At 42.0% G+C, this 20,006-nt stretch overlaps 1 protein-coding gene across 1 annotated transcript; it reads left to right on the plus strand.

Moving 5' to 3' along the window:
- The first annotated feature begins 15,662 nt into the window (after window positions 1–15,662).
- LOC147518287 (uncharacterized) lies at window positions 15,663–19,002 on the plus strand. Its single transcript, XM_086593878.1, has 7 exons — window positions 15,663–15,795; window positions 15,889–16,032; window positions 16,129–16,222; window positions 16,314–17,112; window positions 17,190–17,827; window positions 17,915–18,108; window positions 18,575–19,002. The coding sequence occupies exons 1-7, from the start codon at window positions 15,663–15,665 to the stop codon at window positions 19,000–19,002; spliced, it is 2,430 nt and encodes an 809-aa protein (XP_086450004.1).
- The last annotated feature ends 1,004 nt before the right edge of the window (window positions 19,003–20,006 follow it).

Here is a 20,006-nt window from a genome sequence, read left to right on the forward strand (position 1 = left end):
ATAACCCGCCGAACGGTGGAGTTATAATCTGTGAGGGCGGTTAGGCGCTTGCAGATGCACATACCGTTCTCGAAACTGGTATGCGACTTCTTGGCGCTTTGTTGGAAGTCTCCCTGTCAGTTCGTGGGTAACACCTGGCGATTATTTAAGGTGTTCGACCTGCTGAACGCGAGTGGGGAATATGACATAGGGGTATCGGATATAGTGGAGCACTATGTGATACGTCGATCGGGGAACATGAACTTTAGCTTGCAAACCATGACGACGCGTTCTGCCGTGATCGATGGAGTAAGCAATGAGGCCTGGACTAAGAGACCGTTGTTGCTAGTTGGCAATTACTGTGTAAGCGGGTGTATACTGCGAACTAGGATTTGTAACATATCCGGTGGGTAGGAACACTTTTTCGTTGTTATTTTTCTAACGCGTTTGATAGTTTGCTCTAACAGTCTTTGTTTTGCTTTGGCCGCAGAGTTTTTCGTGAAGCGCTTAACCGATCGTGGGGAGATAGAAAAGATTATTTCGGTGACTCGTCTTTGAAAAACAAGCGAAGTTGCCCGAGGTTGCTCATTTCTTTGAGGAAAAGGGAGGGGGCGCGATCGGGAGAAGAGGAAGGTGCAAAAGGAGCGGGCTCTAAGTCGAACGGGCGAGGGGTGATGGAGAAGCCGCAAGTGATCCGGTAACACGAGGAGAGAGGCGTGGTGCGAGGGGGGCGCAAAGCTGCCTGTTAGGGGAACCGCAGATTTGGAGGATCGGGCGGTCGGCTGAATGGGGTTCGATCGAGGCTCCTGTAGAGTTGGAGCCGGTGGTTTGATTCGCCGTGCTAGGGGCGGTCGGAGAGGAGGCCACGCGATGTCTCTCGGCGGGGGCCGGACGAAGCGCTGAAAGTAGCTTCGACATGCTCGTGAAGATGGTGCTAGCACGGGGCGGATCGATGGTGGTGCGCGGCCGGGCCCACGGTATCTCGCCAGTGGGGCCCGACCGGCGAGTCATGGACTTGGCCACTTTTGAGTGGGGTCAGTCGCGCCTCGGCGGGACGCCGATCGATCCGGTGAAGAAGGCCAAGGCTCCACGTAAGGCGACTGGAAAAGCGGTGGCGTCTGCGGACGATCTGGAAGGACATTTTGTCTATCTGGACGAGAATGGGCGCAAGCATGGCCGGAAACGTGAAAGCAAGCGGCCGATCGTGAGAATAAGATAGCGGGTTGTTTGCTAGAACAAATAGCTCACGGATGGCAACCCATGAGCTAGATGAGAAGGGGTTAGCTGACAACTTGAGACGAATGGAAATTGCGCAATGCTTGGTATGTCTTATAACTTCTTCTGAGGTACTTGCTTGCTTATGCAAATTGTTATTGTGCTAACCATGTGTATGTTCGCGCAGCTGGTGAGTGGATTCCGAAGTTGAAAGAGATCGTGATTCGCGAGAATCGGATAGGGAAATGGTGTTTGAAGTTTGGGTGAGGTGAAAAATGTCGGGACGCCCTCGCAGATGGGCGAGGAACCGGAAGATTTGAAGAGCTCATGAAGCGTTGAATCCGCCAAGATGTTGAAAGATACCTAAGCGGAAGAAATTTGAGGCAAAAGCTAGAAGGAGTGAAGATAATGTGCGAAAGCAGCCTACCGTGGAGATTGGGAGGTCGAACGATTATGCCTTGCAACCGCAAGAAAGGTTGCTTTCGGGACGCTTAATCGGGCCTATGACGGACGGGCCTTGAGACTTCGTTGAGCCCGAGTGACTACAATGGCTTGAAGGAGGAACACGCCCGGTTTGTGCGTCCGATCCCTCGGTGGAGGAGGTTCGAGGGGTGCCGTGAAGGCGATTGCCTCTTCGTGGCGTCTTGGAAGCAGCGGTGGCTCGGCGAGAAATTCGTTATCTTCCGACTGGGAGTCCGGTGTTCTAACTATGTTCATGCAGTTTCTCGCGGGGTATGATAAGCCGAAAGATCTTTGCGGCAACGCGTTCGAGACTAGTGGTAACCGGACGCGGAGTCGGGTTGATCGCGAGCTGCGTGGGGGTGGACAAGAAGAAAGCTGGATGATATGTCCACCAAGTACCGAACGTAATCGGCGGAGAACGCTTATTTGTACTAGTGTCGGATGTGACCGTTTGGAAAGGGAGGCTGGCGGTTGTGGCGGCTTATGTGAAGAAATGTCGGAAAGGTGGGGCGAAAAGCGAAGAGAAGGCGATATCGAAGCTGTATCGCCTATGCCGCCTGGACGAAAAAGTATGACAGGCCGAGGTCATTTCGACATACCGCCGACTAGCGCGACCGGAAGACAAGCATGTCATTCCGAAAATTGAGAAGGTGATCATCATTTGACTCTGTCGGTCGTAAGTTGTGAATATAGTCTACGTTCCTCTCTCTTATACGGGAGCAAACAATAGTTTTGTGTTTTCGGGCTTGCACGAGCGGTTCGCCTTTTGTTTGGAGGATTTGGTTTCCACGAAAGTGGCGGTTCTATACTTTGTTTATTTTGTAATGATCATCGATCACGGATTTCTGGGTAATCCCGGTCAGGTGGTGGCGTAGTTGTGATGACGTATTATCATGGAGCGTTGTTTTGATGTGTATGCATGCTCTTGTGTATTTGTGTATAACTAGCAACTTGATCTTATGAATATCGTCTGTTAAGTAGTCAACCCTAGAAATATAGGTCGTTGATGTGGCGAAGGCTGGATGGGTTCACGGTTACGTGTGGGAGGAGGAGTGTTTTTAGCGATGAAGGCGTTCTCGTGTGGTCGATCCTAAAATGTAGGGCGCTGACGTAACAAGACTTGCAAAGGCTATGTAGCGATGAGCTCGAGAGTGTGCTTTCGCGAGGCGTTTCGCTTTAGTCGATCCTAGAAATATAGGTCCTCGGCGTTACAAGAATTGGAGAGGCTAAGTAGCACTGTGAGCTCCTCGAAATGCCTTTCCGGAGGAGGCGTTCTCGTGTAGTCGATCCTAGAAATATAGGTCCTCGGCGTAACAAGAATTGGAGAGGCTATGTGTAGCCCGCAAGCTCCCGATGCGCTTTCACCGGAGGCGTTCTCGTGTAGTCGATCCTAGAAATATAGGTCCTCGGCGTAACAAGAATTGGAGAGGCTATGTAGCCCGCAAGCTCCCCGGTATGTCGCTTTCGGTGTAGGCGTTCGTGTAGTCGATCCTAGAAATCTGAGGTCCTCGGCGTAACAAGAATTGGAGAGGCTAAGTAGCCCGTGAGCTCGAGAGCATGCGCTTTCGGTGAAGGCGTTCTTGTGTAGTCGATCCTAGAAATATAGGTCCTCGGCGTAACAAGAATTGGAGAGGCTATGTAGCCCGCAAGCTCCCCGAGTATGCGCTTTCGGCGAGAAGCGTTCTCGTGTAGTCGATCCTAGAAATATAGGTCCTCGGCGTAACAAAATTGGAGAGGCTAAGTAGCCCGTGAGCCGTGGGTAGTGTACTCTTTTGCAACTGGCGAGCGACCGGTTCATGAAGTCACTAAAGACTTGGAGCTCTTCGACACCGGCCGCAAATAGCATCCTTAGTCCCCTAATTAGTGCTTCGTACTCCGGCTTCATTGTTGGAAGTGGCAAAATCAATCTTGAACCGACTTTTCAATCATATTTCCGTCGGGGAAACTAATACGACTCGATGCGCTTCCACCGAGGTTACTCGAACCATCCACAAAGAGAGACCGAGGCGATTTATTTCAGCGTTTGCATGTTTGGGAGCTCCGTTTCTTGTTCCGGTTAGGGGTCCTCGACCGGGAAATCATGAGGAAATCAGCGACGACGACCTTTTCCGAAGTCGCGGGGACAAACTCTATGTGGTGTTCTCCGAAGTTCTTCGGCCCAAACCGCCATTCGAGTAGTCTTGTTTTCTTTATGAAGGACTTTCTTCAATGGAAGGTCGGTGAGAACTTTGATTGGATGTGCTTGGAAGTACGGTCCGAATTTCCGTCGCGGAATACAACAAAGCGAAGCATTTCGTTCGGAAGGAGTAGTTCTTTTAAATTTGGCGTGAGTGTCTTACTCGTGAAGTAGATCGGCTTCTCACGAATTGTTCTCTCCTCTTTAAAGAGAACTCGAGCCGATGGCGAAATCGGATCTGACGGATCTGACCCGGTGTCTCTCCATGTACTTGGCTTGGCTAAGGCGGGGCGTGGTGAGATACTCTTTGAGAATAGCGAATGCATGATGACATTGATCGCTCCATGAGAACGGCTCGCCTTTTTTTGAGAAATTTGTAGGAACGGTCTACACTTATCCGAGGGCCGCGATATGAAACTGTTAAGCGCGACCATTCACGACAACCGTATCTGTTTCTTTGTGCGTGGATCGGGCATATCCAAGAATGCTCGGATCCGGTCGGGGATTGGCCGATCCCACGCCGCGACACGATACCCTAAAACTTGCGGAGGGCCCAAAGAGGCATTTTTGGGGTTCAACTTCATGCCCGTCTGGCGAAGTCCGGAGAACGCTTGTTCTAAGTGGGTGAGGTGATCGCCCGACTTTTTGCTTTTGACCACCATGTCGTCAATGTAGACCTCCATGGTGTCGCCTAACATGTCTTTGAACATGTCCGTGACTAACGTTGGTACGTGGCTCCAGCGTTCTTCAGACCGAACGGGAGGACGTTGTAACAATATATCCCTTTGTTCGTAATGAGCGAAGTCTTCTCTTGATCTTCTTGGCGAGTGGGATTTGGTTGTAGCCCACCGCGCATCCATAAAGGAGAGGAGTTCGTGACCCGCGGGTTTGGTCGACCAGTTGGTCAATGCGAGGCAAGGGAAAGCTATCTTTAGGCGTGGCCTGATTGACATTTGTGAAATCGACACATAAGCGAACTGTGCCATTCTTTTTGGGGACGGCAACAATATTGGCAATCCACTCGGGGTAGTCGACCTTTCTGATAAAACCGACTTGCTTGAGTTTTTCGACCTCGTCGTTGATGGCTTTTTGAAAACGCAGGGATAGTCGACGAGGTCGTTGTCGAACTGGTCCGGCATTGGGGTTCACATTTAATTTGTGGCATGCGAAGTTAGGATCGATTCGGGCACATCGATATCGACCAAGCAAAACATCTTTATTCATAGATAAGAAATTTACAAGTTGTGATCCGAAAGTGTGGGGTCGAGGTTAGCCCCTACATACACAAACTTGGGGTCGTCTTCGGTACCAAGATTCACTCTTTTTTTTTCGCCGTTGGAGGCTTTTACGGTGATGGCGGCTAATCGCTTAGCGACTTCGCTATCGGAGGAGATCTGAGCACTGGTGGGGCGACGACCCGTCATTTGAATGTGGAGCGACCTTCTCGGCTTAACGCCGCTAGGGGTATCCACGACACAGGGGAGGGGCCCCGCCGCAAGCACGATTGATGGGCGTTGCGGTACGACAATTGTGGCGGCTTGATATGGTGGGACGATCTCGAAACTTTAACCGACAAAGGAATGCCCGACAAAGGTCGGCGGCCGGTTCGATCTTTGGAGGTCTGCTTGGCGCATTGAAGACTTCGGGTGCGAGTGCGGTGTCGGCGATGGGAAGAACTCACTGGAAGAGCCCCCCCGTTACGCTTGGCGATTCGGGGGTTGGACTTCACGCAACTAAGTCCCGTGCCATTGTGTAATTTGGAGGGCTCTGTATGGTGGGAAGCAATTCACGGCGGTGCATCCGTTGATTGGACACGGTTGCAATGGTGCGCTTCAAGTTGATTGCTTGAAGTTCCATCATGCCACGAGGTCGGGAAGCGGAGAACTTGATGTAAAGTAGATGGTGCGACCGCATCGATGAATCCGGCGTCGCCGAGGATGGCATTGTATGGCGACTTCTTGTGTCGAGAGCGAACCGAGTATTCGAGGTAATCTTATCCTCTCGAGATCCCACCCGATTGGTAAGATAATGTCACCAACGGGTCGGCTCTGGAGCCATTGAACCCATAAAGGGAGCGATCGGTCGACGAGAACGGACTTGGGGAGGTTCATCTCTTGCATGGTGTGGTAAAATAAAATGTCACAGGAGCTGCCAGGGTCGATCAGGACGCGCTTGACTGTCCAGTCGCTGATTTTGACATGAACGACCAATGCGTCATTATGAGGAAGGCAAACTTTGCTTAAGTCGGCCTCCGTGAAAGTGATATCGCTGCGCGACTGCGACTGAACCACGCTGGGTGAAGCTTTGCTTGTGAAGTAAAATGATAGACTTCCTGAAGAGCGCCAACCCGACGTCTTTTCTCTCGGGAAGAGGTCACGGAATCGTCCGGAAAGGTAATCACATGAATAGTGCGAGCATTGTCACGATCGGACGAGTGCTGCCTTCGCTCGTGGCGAGAACGCTCACGGGAGCGTCCTCGACTGTGAGGACGAGCCTGTATCCCTTGGCGGTGACGGTGGGGTGGAGATCGACTGCGCACACGACGAGCCAGCAACTTGTGACGCAGGTCGCCATCAGGAATGCTAATGTAGTGTTTGATATAACCAGCTTCCACCAGGTCTTGGAGATAATGCTTGAGCCCCCAGCATGCATCAGTTTCGTGGCACTTTGCTTTATGAAATGCACAAAAAGGCTTGCCAGGTCGATCTGCGGGCTGCCTGATGGTTGGCCGGAAAAATGAGGCGCGCTTGATCTTATCCAGTATGTGACTGGGGGAGCGAGTGAGGACAGTAAACTCTCTGCTGTTATCTGATCGGGCCCGAGCTGCTGGTGCAAGCGACCTGGCGCGCTTCTTGCCCCGTGGGGAACGATCCGAGACTTCGGCGACCTCATGCCTCTCTGCTAAACCATGGAGTTTTAAGGTTTCCTGCAACTTGATGTACTTGTCGACACGAGCGTAGAGCTCGGACAGTGTCTCTGGGCGTTCCTTCATCAGCGACCTAGCGAGGTCACTGTTTCGCACTCGGCAAGCATTAGAAAAAGCCAGTGTGGCGAAAGATTCTTTCAAGCCACTTTCCATGCACAGCAGTTCGGCCTTGAACCGTCCTAGGAATTCACGAATAGTTTCGCCCTCCTTGAAAGATAATTGAAACAGAGAATCAAGATCTGCCTTCTTCCGCCTGTTGTGGACGTACTGGCTGGCGAACAAATCGGTAAGCTGCTCGAAGGTGTTGATAGAATCAGATTCCAGTGAAAAGAACCAATCGAGAGCACCATCCTCGAGGTCGGTTTGGAAATAATCTGCGATGGAGATAATCGAACTTCGGGTGGAGCCGTAAAGTGCCGGACTTTGAATATAGCGAGCCACATCTTGACCCGAGGCAGTCTTTGCCGTCATACATGGAAAGCGTGGGTGGATAAAGTCGTGTGGAGAGGATTTCTTCGAGGACCTCTGCGGTGAACGGAGATCTTGCGATACGTCTTAAGCATCTTGTGTACAATCTGTGTCGAGTCCTTCTTCGCAGAGGTCTGGCCAATCCTTTGGGACAACTCGTTAAGCTGCTGATTTACGTCATTGATGCTGTGTTCGGCTCCGTTGCCGACTTGCTGTTGCTGGTAACTATCCACCTGAGCACGTAAGGTAGCATTTTCCTCCCTGAGCAAGGAAATGCTCTCATTCGTTACTCCCAATTGGTGAGCAAGGTTCTGAACTTGTGCTTCTATGCTAACCATGCTTCGTGGGCTGGAGAATTAGAGATGATCTCAAGTGGTTCTCCGATGTCGAAACCACGACTGGCCAAATAAAGGAGGCGTTTTGGTCTTCTCCTAATTACAACCGGGAAGAAGCGGGAAAGGTTAGGATTTGGGGCGTGGCCGAGGTCATTTTGAAGCGAACCGCCCACGATATCTTCTCTCGTTTTTCCTTTTTACGGGGAGAGAAGAATCGGTCGGCGTAGTTCGGTAGGTGGTATTTATAGAGTTTTGAGAGAGGAGATCCTTCCGACACGTGTATTCTTTTTGTACAAATGTAGGGTGGAGATCGCGGATGAGTGTTGAATTGGATCATTATGATTGGGGGTAGATGCGGTAGTCCCTATTTCCCGGTGTTGAGATTACCACTAAGATTTTGGCAATCATTACCCCAGGTGGGACGTGTTTCTATTCGAAGCGTTCTGTATTTGGCGAAGTGTTCGTACTGAGATATCTCCGTTCGCACCACCTACTCGAGCTGCTCGCAGGTCGGTCTTGGAGGTCGCCTTGGATTCATCTATGCTGCGCACACGGTCTGTCTTGGAGGTCGATATCTTCAGTTCGCTTATGCTCCTCGCGAGTGCGATGCCCTATGAGGATATCGCTCCCCTACAGTCACATATGATGGTTTCCTAGCTACGTATATATTAAATAAAGACTTACGTTGAACGAGGTTTTCTTAAAGTATCTCTTAGTATCTTACGTAGTATCTTGAAAGAATTTTCTTGGGTTTGATCGATCGTCATGGCTAGCCAGCTAGCAACAACTGTACGGCCATCTGTTCTGAACAAGTATCAATAGACTAAGCTTGTAAGTGATGAGTGGGACTTGCTCTGGGAAAACTTATTGTATATGAACTTGTTTCTATATTAATGAATGTCATATATTATGATAGTTCTTCTTGAATTTTTGCAAATAAAAAAAACCCACCAAGTCCCATCCGGCCACCACACATGCATGTAACTATGGAAGTATTTGTCTGAGATCCCAACTGTTTATGTTTTATGATCTGCAATCCCAGAAGTTGATGTATATTTTTTTTCCCGATACACTCAATACTTTAGCAGTGTTTTGCAATACTGCTTAAATAGGGCGCGCATGGGTCTGTTCGGTTTTGGGCTTAAACTGATATCTGAACCGACCTTATCGGTTTAGCTATTACAAAAACTGAACCGAAGCATCATCCTATGGTACGGTTAACCACGACCAAAATCAAACCAACCTATTTCTACAAAATCGTAAACCAATCTGAACCACTAATTTTTCGGGTTAACCAACCTTAACCATAACCGAAATTGAAGAAGAGTTGAACAAATTATAAGTAAAATAATCAACTTTAGTAATTTTGGTATCAATATGGTTCGGTTCGGTTATATTTGGTTTTTAAATCTAAAATCCGTGAATTAAACTAATTCCCTGTCACTTTTCTAATATTTTCAACCAAACCAAACTGATTGAAGATACATAACCGACCCAACTCATGTGGTTCAGTTTGGTCGGCTTGAACGGTTTAAATCAGTGTTTAGAAAACCGGTGGTTGAACCGGGGTCTGATCGGAACCAGTAAATTTTCTGTTTGAGTTAGTAAAAACTAGAGTTTTTGGTCGGACCCTCAGTTTAAGCTAAACCGCGGTTGACCGGTTCAGTTCTAAACTAGAGTTTTTAATATATATATATATATATATATATATGATAAAGTGGGGAGTTGAACCGAACACATAACAAGATAGTCCAATCATATATATATATATATATATATATATATATATATATATATATATATATATGATAAAGTGGGGAGTTGAACCGAACACATAACAAGATAGTCCAATCTCCAAACCAGCATGCATACTATTATGTGTTTCTTGTACAAAAAATTTATTTTGATTTATAATACCAATTAATATTGAATTGAAATATGTATTTATTCATTTTATTATTGTAATTATTAAAAAATTTGCTATGTAAGCATCAATCGGTCCGACCGAGTCGAACCATGGTTGATCCATTTCGACAAAAAATTGGTTTGATCACCAATTCGGTTTTCAAAACATTGGTTTAAATGGTTTTTTGCACACCCCTATTGCTTATAGGTTTTAAGAATCAAGAGATCAGGTGAAATTTGTGATGAATAATATTAACATTATTAAGTATCTTATTGTCGGTTGAAATTTACTTTTTAGGACAACTGATGCCAAACTCCAAAGTCCAAACTAAAATATATTGACATATGAACTGCTGCTAAAAACAAGTGTACATCATTCATCGTATAGATCATCTCTACTATTATAAGTGGTGTACGTGGCCTAGCTAGCCTTATGAGCCGGGTGTCTGTTCTGTCTATTCTAACACATCCTATTTATGCGACACGTGTTCTCTTTGCTATACCTGTGCGCTAGCCGTATCTGTTCTAACATTTTGTTTTTGAGTTCGTCTACCACGAGGATATCCCTATAGGGACGCCAGCCGAGACCGTTGGATCCAAGATCTAACGGTCTCGAAACACTCATCCCTATAGGGATATCCTCGTGGTAGCCCAAATCTTTGTTTTTTTGTCCAATCTATAATTTTTCTTCCATTCGGGACCACAAGCCATAAAAGCGTGTCTGCCCAAGAATAAAAAACTCAGAATTTGTAAGGTCACACGCATGTATAAATTGGTGCATAGTACGTGCACCATTCTAGTTTTTTTTGCTATTATTAAAAATGAATTCCATTGCCGGGATTTGAACCCGTAGTGCACCATTCTAGTTAGATTAAAAGGTATATATTTCCAATAATAGTATACTATATACATTGCCGGGATTTGAACCTGAAGTGCACCATTCTAGTTAGATTAAAAGGTATATATTTCCAATAATAGTATACTATATACATTGAAGGTGGGTTCCTCTTTGGGGAAAGTGATTGCTTGAAAACTGTTAAATTAAGACCACTCACTCATCTAAGCAAAGGAATTAGAGAGACAATGAGGGACCGTCTCACTTAGCTAAACATTGGATGTCCTCATATCCTGCATATGTATAGGACATATGTAGGACACTCTAGGAGACTACGACCCAGAGTCCCAGACCACTCATCCAAGCATCCCTGGCCAAGTTGATACCGGACATGGACATATGTAGTCAAAGCCCAAAATGAGATACCGCTAGACTTAGACTGGGCTAAATGTTTTTCTTCTTCTCATCCCACACCCCTTGAGGGATGTAATCCCACCTCCCAAGTACATTAGAAGTTTTCGCCATTGAAATTTTCCTCTCTTTTCTTTCCATTGTTTTTTCGGGCAAATGAATCAAAATATCATTTCAAAGTTTCAAACCACACAAACTCCCCAAAGTGACTAACATATATTGTGAAAATATAAAACACTAAATCAGGCGTAGCTTAACCGTAGGCCACAAGCCATATTTGTGAAATCGAGCCTTGAGCCATAATGAATCATCGGGTAAGTATGTACGTTAACGTATAAATCAAATTATCCGTGTGTTACGGAGTATATAATCTCCTATCACCTCTCTCTCTATATTAAAGATGAGTACATCTTAGGTGGCGCTCTCCAAATAGAGAGATATGCCCACGTGGACTTCTCTATCCTATGTTGATTGCTCCCCAAGGATTATAAGTTTCCTAATTTAACTTTGGATTATAAGTTTTCTAATCAGACTTAACTCTTAAGTATAGAAAGCAAAATATTAGACCAACATGGAATCAACTTATAACCACGATAATTTGATATTAGGAAATCTGCTTCTAAAACAATGCCAATAAACTCTTTTAACTCCAGCCCTACCAATGACCAATTTAGAATACCGAGCTGTCTTTGAAGGCTTGAAGCATATGGGTCTGTTTGGAGCGAGTATTGCAGGTTCCTCTGCCTCTTTCGAGTCACCATACAAAAGTTCTCATGCACATTCTATGAAGGTAGTTTTGTTTGCTAATTTTGTTTAAATCTATGCTTTATGCCTTCAAGAAACAAAATAATTTAACACCAGCAATAGCCAACATGCATTCAAATGGGAATTAACACATAAAATTTGGATGAACTACTAAGGAAGAAGGCTCCACTTTGAATATTTGTCATTTAAGTCATTTTTTTTATTAGCAGTTCCTCTTAATTAATGTGCATCTTCAATAAAGTTTCACTGTACGTACACATACATAATGATAATGAGTTTGACAAATGATTAGGACAAGCGTGCAACAAGTTGCGCTGCAAGTCTTTTCTGAATGGAAAATCCTATCTTCCTAAATACAAACTCGTTAGAACCAACTGTCATTACATTACTGTCCATAACTTTCTTCAACCTCTTAAGGAGCTCAACAAACTGTTGTGCCAAGAAACCAAAAGTGTCGAAACTGAACGGAATAAAACAATGATGGTTAGCCATACAAGCATCCTCGTGTTTCTCAATCTTCCCTACCGTTGCTCTATTAGTTGCTTCTCCAACCTCAAAGACTCCATTCCCAAGCCCTACCAACGGAAAGACTTCAGTTACATCAACACATGCATGCTTCCTTTAAGAGCAATTGTAGATCAATACATCATCAGGCCGAAGTGTCGATTTTCCCTCATTCGGATTAGTGAGATTTTTTTTTTTATTGGTGGAATGTTTGATTGAATAGGAGGATTTGGAGTCACTGCGGTTATCTTCTTCAATGCCACAATGTCACAGAGATCACATCCATGGCTTACACAATCGGTGGCATGGATAATCCCTATTGTCTATTTTTTGTTTTATGGCTACACACTTACAATTTAGTCATAGTACTTCAATCTTTTGTATGTATAAGACCACTAAGATTGTACATGAGTCTACTTTGTTTTTGAATAACTGATGCTCTGATGCTCCGTCCTGACTCATCATATATATATATATAGTCCCTCTCTTAAACGTAGGTACTTAAGATAATAACTAACGGAGTAAACCTCACAAGATATCCCACGAGATTTAGTCAATCCTAAAACTAAAAAAACCCCACTCGTATCTCTATTTCTCTTTTATTTCCTCTCTCCAATTTTCTCTCCCATTTTTTACTCCCGTAACTCTCTCTCTCTCAACCAAAGGAACAGAAAAAAAAAATGAAAAAGAAAATAAACTCTCGTTGCTCTCTCTCACTTCCTCTATTCACTCGTGTTTTTCTCTCTCTTTCCATCTTTTGTTAATAGCTTCCATGGAAAGCTCAATCTATTCTAATATGGTAGCCTATTTTGTTTTTTTTTTTTTTTTTTTTTTTTTTTTTTTTGTTTGAAGTTAATTGAAGCAGCGATGAAACTTGAAAGTAGAGGTAAGGGTATGGATATGTTGACTTCGATTTCGTATTTCTGAAACTTATTTCTCGTATCAAATTTTGTTGTTAGTAATTTTATTTTGTAGTTAAATTTTTTTTTGGGGCATATGGCGTCTTGAATTTCAATATCAGGAGTGATGGGTATTGTCACACTCCGAATTTCGACAAAATCAGAAAAACAATATTTGTTCCCGACTCTTCGATTTTCTAGGTGTGATGCACTCTCAACTTCCCAAAAACCCATAATCAGTTTAAATATGCGGATAATTAAACACCAATAAAAATTTCAAATTAAACAAAAGTCCTATTCATTACAAAAATTCATAAATATGATTAGGTTACAAATCTCCTTTTAATAACTCTTTAATTATAATTACAAATGAAAATACAAAAAACATTGTCTCAACTGAAAATCTATTTCACCTCAAGGGAAAACAAAACATATCCTGAAATGTGACGCTAACACAAAACCACAAGCAGCAACCAACCTTCTTCAACACTAAACCTGTCAAGATTTATCAACTATGTTCATTTAATGAACACACCCGATAAGCAAACATGCAAATTGGGTCAGCATTATAAACAATGCTGGTGTGAGTAGCCTTAAAATACAACATATACTTATACATATATTTACACAATAAATAAGGCAGTTAGTTTCTCCACCGAGGCGCCTTAACCTCCAATAATAAAAAATAATCATATCGCACTACACCAGAATTCAAGAAATATGACACACTCTTAGGACTATATACCCCGTCTTAATTTAAAAACGATAATTGTCGTCTTAAATTGTCTTGACCCCGTCGTAGTTGCTTTTTAGGTTGACTAAGGTTAACTCTGGGAAATTAGTTTTTGTCCCAAATACGAGACGAGACAAGTTGTCTTTCCTGGGTTTGGCCACCGTCGTAGATGATTTTGGCATAGAGAAGTATTGCTGGCGCCCAATATTTCACTATCCCGCCCAATATTTCTTTCTTTCTTGTAAAAGGAAAGTGAAGAGGCTTTTCCTATAAAAAAAAAAGGTAAAGATTTGACGTTCAGAGCTGCATCTCTCTCAAAATCGGCAAGAGTTGTATCTCTCTCTCAAGTTTGGTAACCCCCCTCATCTCTCTCTCAATTTTTTGTATCTCTCTCTTTCATCAATTTTCGTTTTTGTTCAGTACCTCAATTTCTGAATCTCATTTTTTTTTTTGTATCAATAGTCATTTATGAACCCCAATTTCTAGGGTTGTGCATTATTGTAAACATACAAAGTGGAGAGGAGGTGTCAATTAAATTAGTATGTTCTACTATTTGTGTTTTTTGTTTGAGAATTTTAATGCAATTTGTATACAGCTTGTGTCTTTGTTGTAGTATTTTGATGTGATTGTTCATATGATAATTTTATTGGACCTAATTAAATCGTCATGGGTTTTGTAAGAATAATAATTGAATGTTAAAGATATCTTTTTTCTTTAGATATCGAAACCGACGATACAAGCTTGCGAGCTGAAAGTTTTTCTCTGTTGATAACTATCAAGTTTGAATCTTTGTTGAAGCCTATTTAGTAAGTTGGTTTGCTTAATGGTAATATGTGCTAGGTTTACGTCTAGAATTAGAAATACAAGTGATTTAAATTATTAGTTCCCTTTTTAATTTATTTAGAGAACTCCCTTTGTCTTAGATCCTAAAGATTTTACACTTAACTATACAGTTGAGGATTATTCATATAGAGTTGTGGGTAAGATTCCTTGTGTTGTTTATATCATCAAAAAAAAAAGATTCCTTGTGTTGGCAGAGAGGGTATGTCATTTTTTTCTTGTTACATTTCATGTTTTTTTTGGTTTTTTGTGATTTACATTATTTTCTTTTGAAATGGGATATGAGTTGTAGTTAGTTAGCTTTCTCTTTTTGTGATTTTGAGCTACTGTTTTATGCTTGGTTAGTAAGTTTATGTGAGGAAGATTAAAGGGGTTGTGTGGTTTGCTTTGCTTTCTTGTTTCCTGACTTGGGTTTTTGAGAAAATTGAGGAAACGTAAAGGGGTTTTAAGTTTGGACTTGAAAACATTGTATAATGTTGAGATTCGGTGACTCGAGACTCTTTTCTTAGACACTATTTGAAGACTTGCTATTTAACTATCAAGTCTCATTGATCTCAGGAGGAAATTCCATCTATGTGCGGCCACGATAAAAGAGAAAGAACCGTTTGGTTTTAAGTTTCAAGTCTCTTCATTTGGTTGTAAATAGAATATTGGCTCTGAATCTTAGCATGTTAAGTATGAGTCTTTATGATACTTGTCTTTTGTGCATGCTCGTCTCTAATTATTGGCTCTGAATCTTAGCATGTTAATTATTGCCTTTTTGTCTTATTATTTATGCAATTGTTTCTCATTATATCTTATTTGCATTTGGGGTTGCAAAATGTTTCTTATATTTGGCTTGTTTTTGTGAAATAGAAGTAGGTCGGTGATCTAATACTTGCGAGGTAAATGTCTACTATTGCTCCAAGCAAGGCATGGATGAAAGAAATAAGTCCATGTCCTAAGTATCTGGCGGGTGTTGACTCTTTTATGGAATTTGCTAAAGGCCATTCAGGGGGTTTAGATTGGTATCTTTGTCCGTGTTTAAACTGTCATAATGTTGGTGGTGGAAAAACTTACGACGTGGTCAAGGAACATTTAATTTGTGTTGGTATAATGATATCCTATACAACTTGGTATTGTCATGGCGAACCCATTAATGATGTTGAGCTTGATCAGGAGCGTAGTAGTGCATCTGCTAGTGGCAAAACTGTGGAAGAGCAACCATGAATGCTGGATTTGGTTAATGATGCTCTTATGTGTGCTCGGCCTGAGGGCCTCGATGCATGCATGAATGAATTGGGTTCAGATAGAGATACTCACACTGAACTCAGAGAAGCTAATAATTCTGAAAACAATTCACGTGAGGACACAAAAGCTAAAAAGTTATAGGAAGATGCGACACAACCTTTGTATCCTTCATGTGGAGTTGACGACACAAAGTTATCTGTTATAGTTGAGTTGGTAGGATTGAAATCTACGCATAATTGGTCCAATAATAGTTTTAATGAGTTGCTTAAGACGCTTAAAAGAGTTCTTCCTAGTGGTAACACCTTGGCAGAGAGTACAACCGATTGTTTGGAAATGATCAAGTCTTTAGGTATGAATTACATATCGATCCATGCATGTCCCAACGATTGTATGTTATATTGGAAACATAATAAAGATCTTAAGTGTTGTACTATATGTGGAGAAGGTAGGTACAAGGTTGAGTTTAATAAGGTCTCGCTTGTACCAAAGAAAGTATTGAGATACTTTTCTTTAACCCCAAGGCTGCGTAGGCTATACAGGTTAGTCTTCTTGTTTGTGGCTAAGCTTGATTTATGTTGTTCCCATATCAAACCATTTTATGTTTTTTTTTCATTGCTTATCTTTGTGTAGCATTCCATGGATAGCTGAGATGATGACATGGCATTCAAAATCAGCTTCTCCAATTGGATATATGTGCCATCCATCAGATTCTTCCTGTTGGAGGGGAATTGATACCATGTATCCTGAATTTGCTGCCGAACCACGTAATGTTCGGTTAGGCCTTTCAACCGATGGATTCAATCCATTTGGTAACAAGAGTCTTTCTCACAGTTGCTGGCCTGTAATGATTGTCCCTTACAATCTTCCACCTTCATTTTGCATGCTAAAAGAGTTTACTATGCTATCATTGTTAATTCCTGGGAAGAACAGTCCTGGAAAAAACATTGATGTGTATCTGGAACCATTGGTAGATGAGCTGAGGGATCTGTGGAACATTGGATCAGATGTCTTTGACTCCCATAGCAAGTCTTCTTTCACAATGAAGGCTGTACTTTTGTGGACCATACAAGATTTCCCAGCCTATGGGTATCTGTCGGGTTGCAAAACTGCTGGAAAGTATGCGTGTCCGATTTGTGGTGAAGATATATCCTCAATTAGACTTAAACACGGGAGTAAACAAGCTTATATGGGTCATAGGTGCTTTTTACCCGACGACCATCCCTTTAGAACTCAAAAATCTCAGTTCAATGGGAAAGAAGAACATGGGAAGGCTCCCAAGCGGCTAACTGGTGAGAAAGTACTTGAAAAAGTTAAGAACCTTCAAAGAGTATTTGGAATAGTAGCATCTAGGAAAAGAAAGAAGTGTGAGGAGGAGGATGACACTGCATGGTCAAAGGAATCGATCCTATTTCGGTTGCCTTATTGGAAGGTACAACTTTAAAATGTGTGATTGTCTATTATAGTTTAATATGTGTATCACTTATAATATATCCTATGTTTTTACAGAATTTGGACGTCCGTAACAATTTAGATGTGATGCATGTAGAGAAAAATGTGGCTGAGAATCTCATAGGTACAATAATGGGCACAAAAGGTAAGAACAATAAAGATGGTCTTCAAGCTCGTTTGGACTTGAAGGAAATGAATATTAAGAAAAATTTGTGGCCTGTACAAGATGGGAGTAAAACCTTTTTGCCAAAGGCTCCTTTTTTACTTTCCAAAGAAGAGAAAAAATTATTTTGTCAAACCTTGCAAACATTAAAGGTTCCTATAGGATATAGCTCTAATTGGAAGTATAATGTTAGCATGGAGGATCTTCAGATTAGGTGTCCTAAATCACATGATTTTCACATTGTAATTCAGCAATTATTGCCGGTGCTGTTGATGTATGCCTATAAGGAGCAAAAGCCTTTGGCTGGTGCAATTAGACAATTGTCTATATTTTTTAATGTTCTTTGTTCCAAGGTTATTTGCCGTAAGGAACTTGATACTGCTAGCCGACAAATTGTGGAAGTATTATGTGTATTCGAGAAGTATTTTTCACCTTCTTTTTTTGTTTCAATGACACACCTCGTAGTGCATTTGGCGGAGGAAGCACGGATTTGTGGTCCTGTTAGATTCCGTTGGATGTATCCTTTCGAACGGTAAGTGAAACGATCCTTAATTATTCAAGTGGTAATTATTCAAGTGCTTATTATCAGTTAAGAAACTTAACTAATGCCTTGTTTTAGGATGATGAGAACGTTCAAAACCTATGTTAGGAATAAAAGGTTTCCGGAAGAGTGTATCGCTGAGCGCTACCTTATTGAAGAATCAATTCTATATTGTAATGAATACATGCCAAAAGGTGGGAGTGGAAGCCACAAACGAGCAAGGAATAATTTCTTTGATGAAGATAAAGGATGTTCTAGCGAACAACTTATTGGTAAAGGCAAGGTGCATAAACTTACAAATTTGCAGCATGAGCAAGTGCGAAGATGGGTTTTAGAGTGCTCTAAAGACGCTACTAGTTGGAGAGAGTAAGTACAATTTATTAAATCCATGACCATAGACTCCTACATACCATATTAAGTATTCATTTATGTTCCTACCAGAAAGTACCATGTCTACCAGCAAAACCACCCAAGTAAGAAAAGAGGGCGAAAGGGAAAATCAGTTGGGAAAGTTATGGATTTTATTCCTTGGCTACGAGAACAGGTTTATACTAATTATATTTAGTTGTATATTGGGTTGTTTCATTTAATTTGTACAATAATACTAACATTATGCGTTTTGACCAAACTAGTTGGAAAATGAAGAGATGTCCACTTTGAAAAGGCTTGCTGAAGGCCCGTCTTTTAAAGCGACTTCGTATAATTGATATTCATTGAATGGATATACGTTTTGCACAGCCAAATGTGACAGTACGAAGACCACACATAATAGTGGGGTTGCTATGAATGCTATGACAAGCTTCCGAGCCAGTGCAAGAGATAAGAACTTGGTTGATGGAGATGCGACTTATTATGGTGTTGTCAAACTGATTCTTGAGCTGGACTATACTGAATTCAAACAAATTGTTTTCTATTGTGATTGGGTCCGTGTAGGAGATAAAGTAAACGGATGTTCGGTTGATCCAGAAACGAAGTTAACTTTTGTGAATTTTAGAAGGTTCATGAACAATTCAAGGGAAGTCGACGAGCATTTTATTCTTGCTTCTCAAGCACGCCAAGTCTTTTATTGCAAAGATCCTAAAAGAGATGATTGGCATGTTGTTTTAGATGCTCCTAAAAAGTTAACTCGAGATGAAGATGCATATAAAGATCCTTTAGTTTTTTAGGCAAGATTGAAAGCAGATGCTTTTAGATCTAGATTAGTAGCCGAGGTTGTAGAAGAAGATATTAACGAAGGATCATGGGTTTGAAGTTAATTATGTTTTGAAGGTGCGCTAACATAGTTAAAGATTTTACACATTGTTGTTTTTCATCTACAATTTTGTATACTTATTTTAGTATGCTTGGTTGTCTTATACATGTCATTTTTTCTTAATGTGAACAGTGCTTTTGGAATGAAGTTCCCAATCATAACTTGAAAGGGTGGAACATTTGATTCGATTGGGCAAACATATCTTCATATTTCATTTTTAGTAACTGTTAATGCTTGTATGTATTGGTTCAACATGGGAATTCTTCTTGCACTTGATTTGCTTTCTTTGGTTGTGTGCATTTTGTAATTGTTAGCTACTAAATTGTAATGGATGATGAAATATATGAAAATGACTTGTTTTATTATGGAAATAAGTTGTTTTGCTTATTTTGCGTATTATTATTAGTTTTCTGCACAATGACTTCTGGACAATCTGAGGTTGGGATTGGATCTCGACAATTGGAGGGTGGGAATGTATCTCGACAATCTGAAGGTGGGAATGGATTCGAACAATCTGAGGGTGGTAATGGATCCGGACAATCTGAAACTGAAGCTGTGAATACTGGTATATTATTAGTTTTTGACGTGAGTTATTTTTCTATGTGAGATGTACTGAAGTATTCCTAACTAATGTTTGGGTCATTTTAGCCCCTCGGCAGAAGATCTTTGTACTATTTGATGATGATGGCAGACCAGTTGGAGACAAAGCTTTGAATATTCTAGTCATCTTGGTGAATATAGTCTGGCACATGCTTCAATAACCCATCACAGATGGAAGGATGTGTCAGATGATGACAAAAAACTCATATGGAAATGAATCTCGGTAAACTTCTTTACAATTATATTATAGTTCTATTTTATTGTTTAACTATGCTAACTAATATTTTATCACCTTTTCATAATTGTAGGATGAATATG

This window comes from Coptis chinensis, chromosome 2 (assembly GCF_015680905.1).
Source record: "Coptis chinensis isolate HL-2020 chromosome 2, ASM1568090v1, whole genome shotgun sequence".
Classification (NCBI taxonomy): Eukaryota; Viridiplantae; Streptophyta; class Magnoliopsida; order Ranunculales; family Ranunculaceae; genus Coptis; species Coptis chinensis.

Bases quoted from the DNA above. Each gene is read 5' to 3' on its own strand.
- LOC147518287 (XM_086593878.1), top strand. From the start codon at position 15,663: ATGCTGGATTTGGTTAATGATGCTCTTATGTGTGCTCGGCCTGAGGGC. The intron at 16,223-16,313 runs GTTAGTCTTCTT...ATCTTTGTGTAG, and splicing joins AGGCTGCGTAGGCTATACAG to CATTCCATGGATAGCTGAGA. The intron at 17,113-17,189 runs GTACAACTTTAA...ATGTTTTTACAG, and splicing joins TTCGGTTGCCTTATTGGAAG to AATTTGGACGTCCGTAACAA.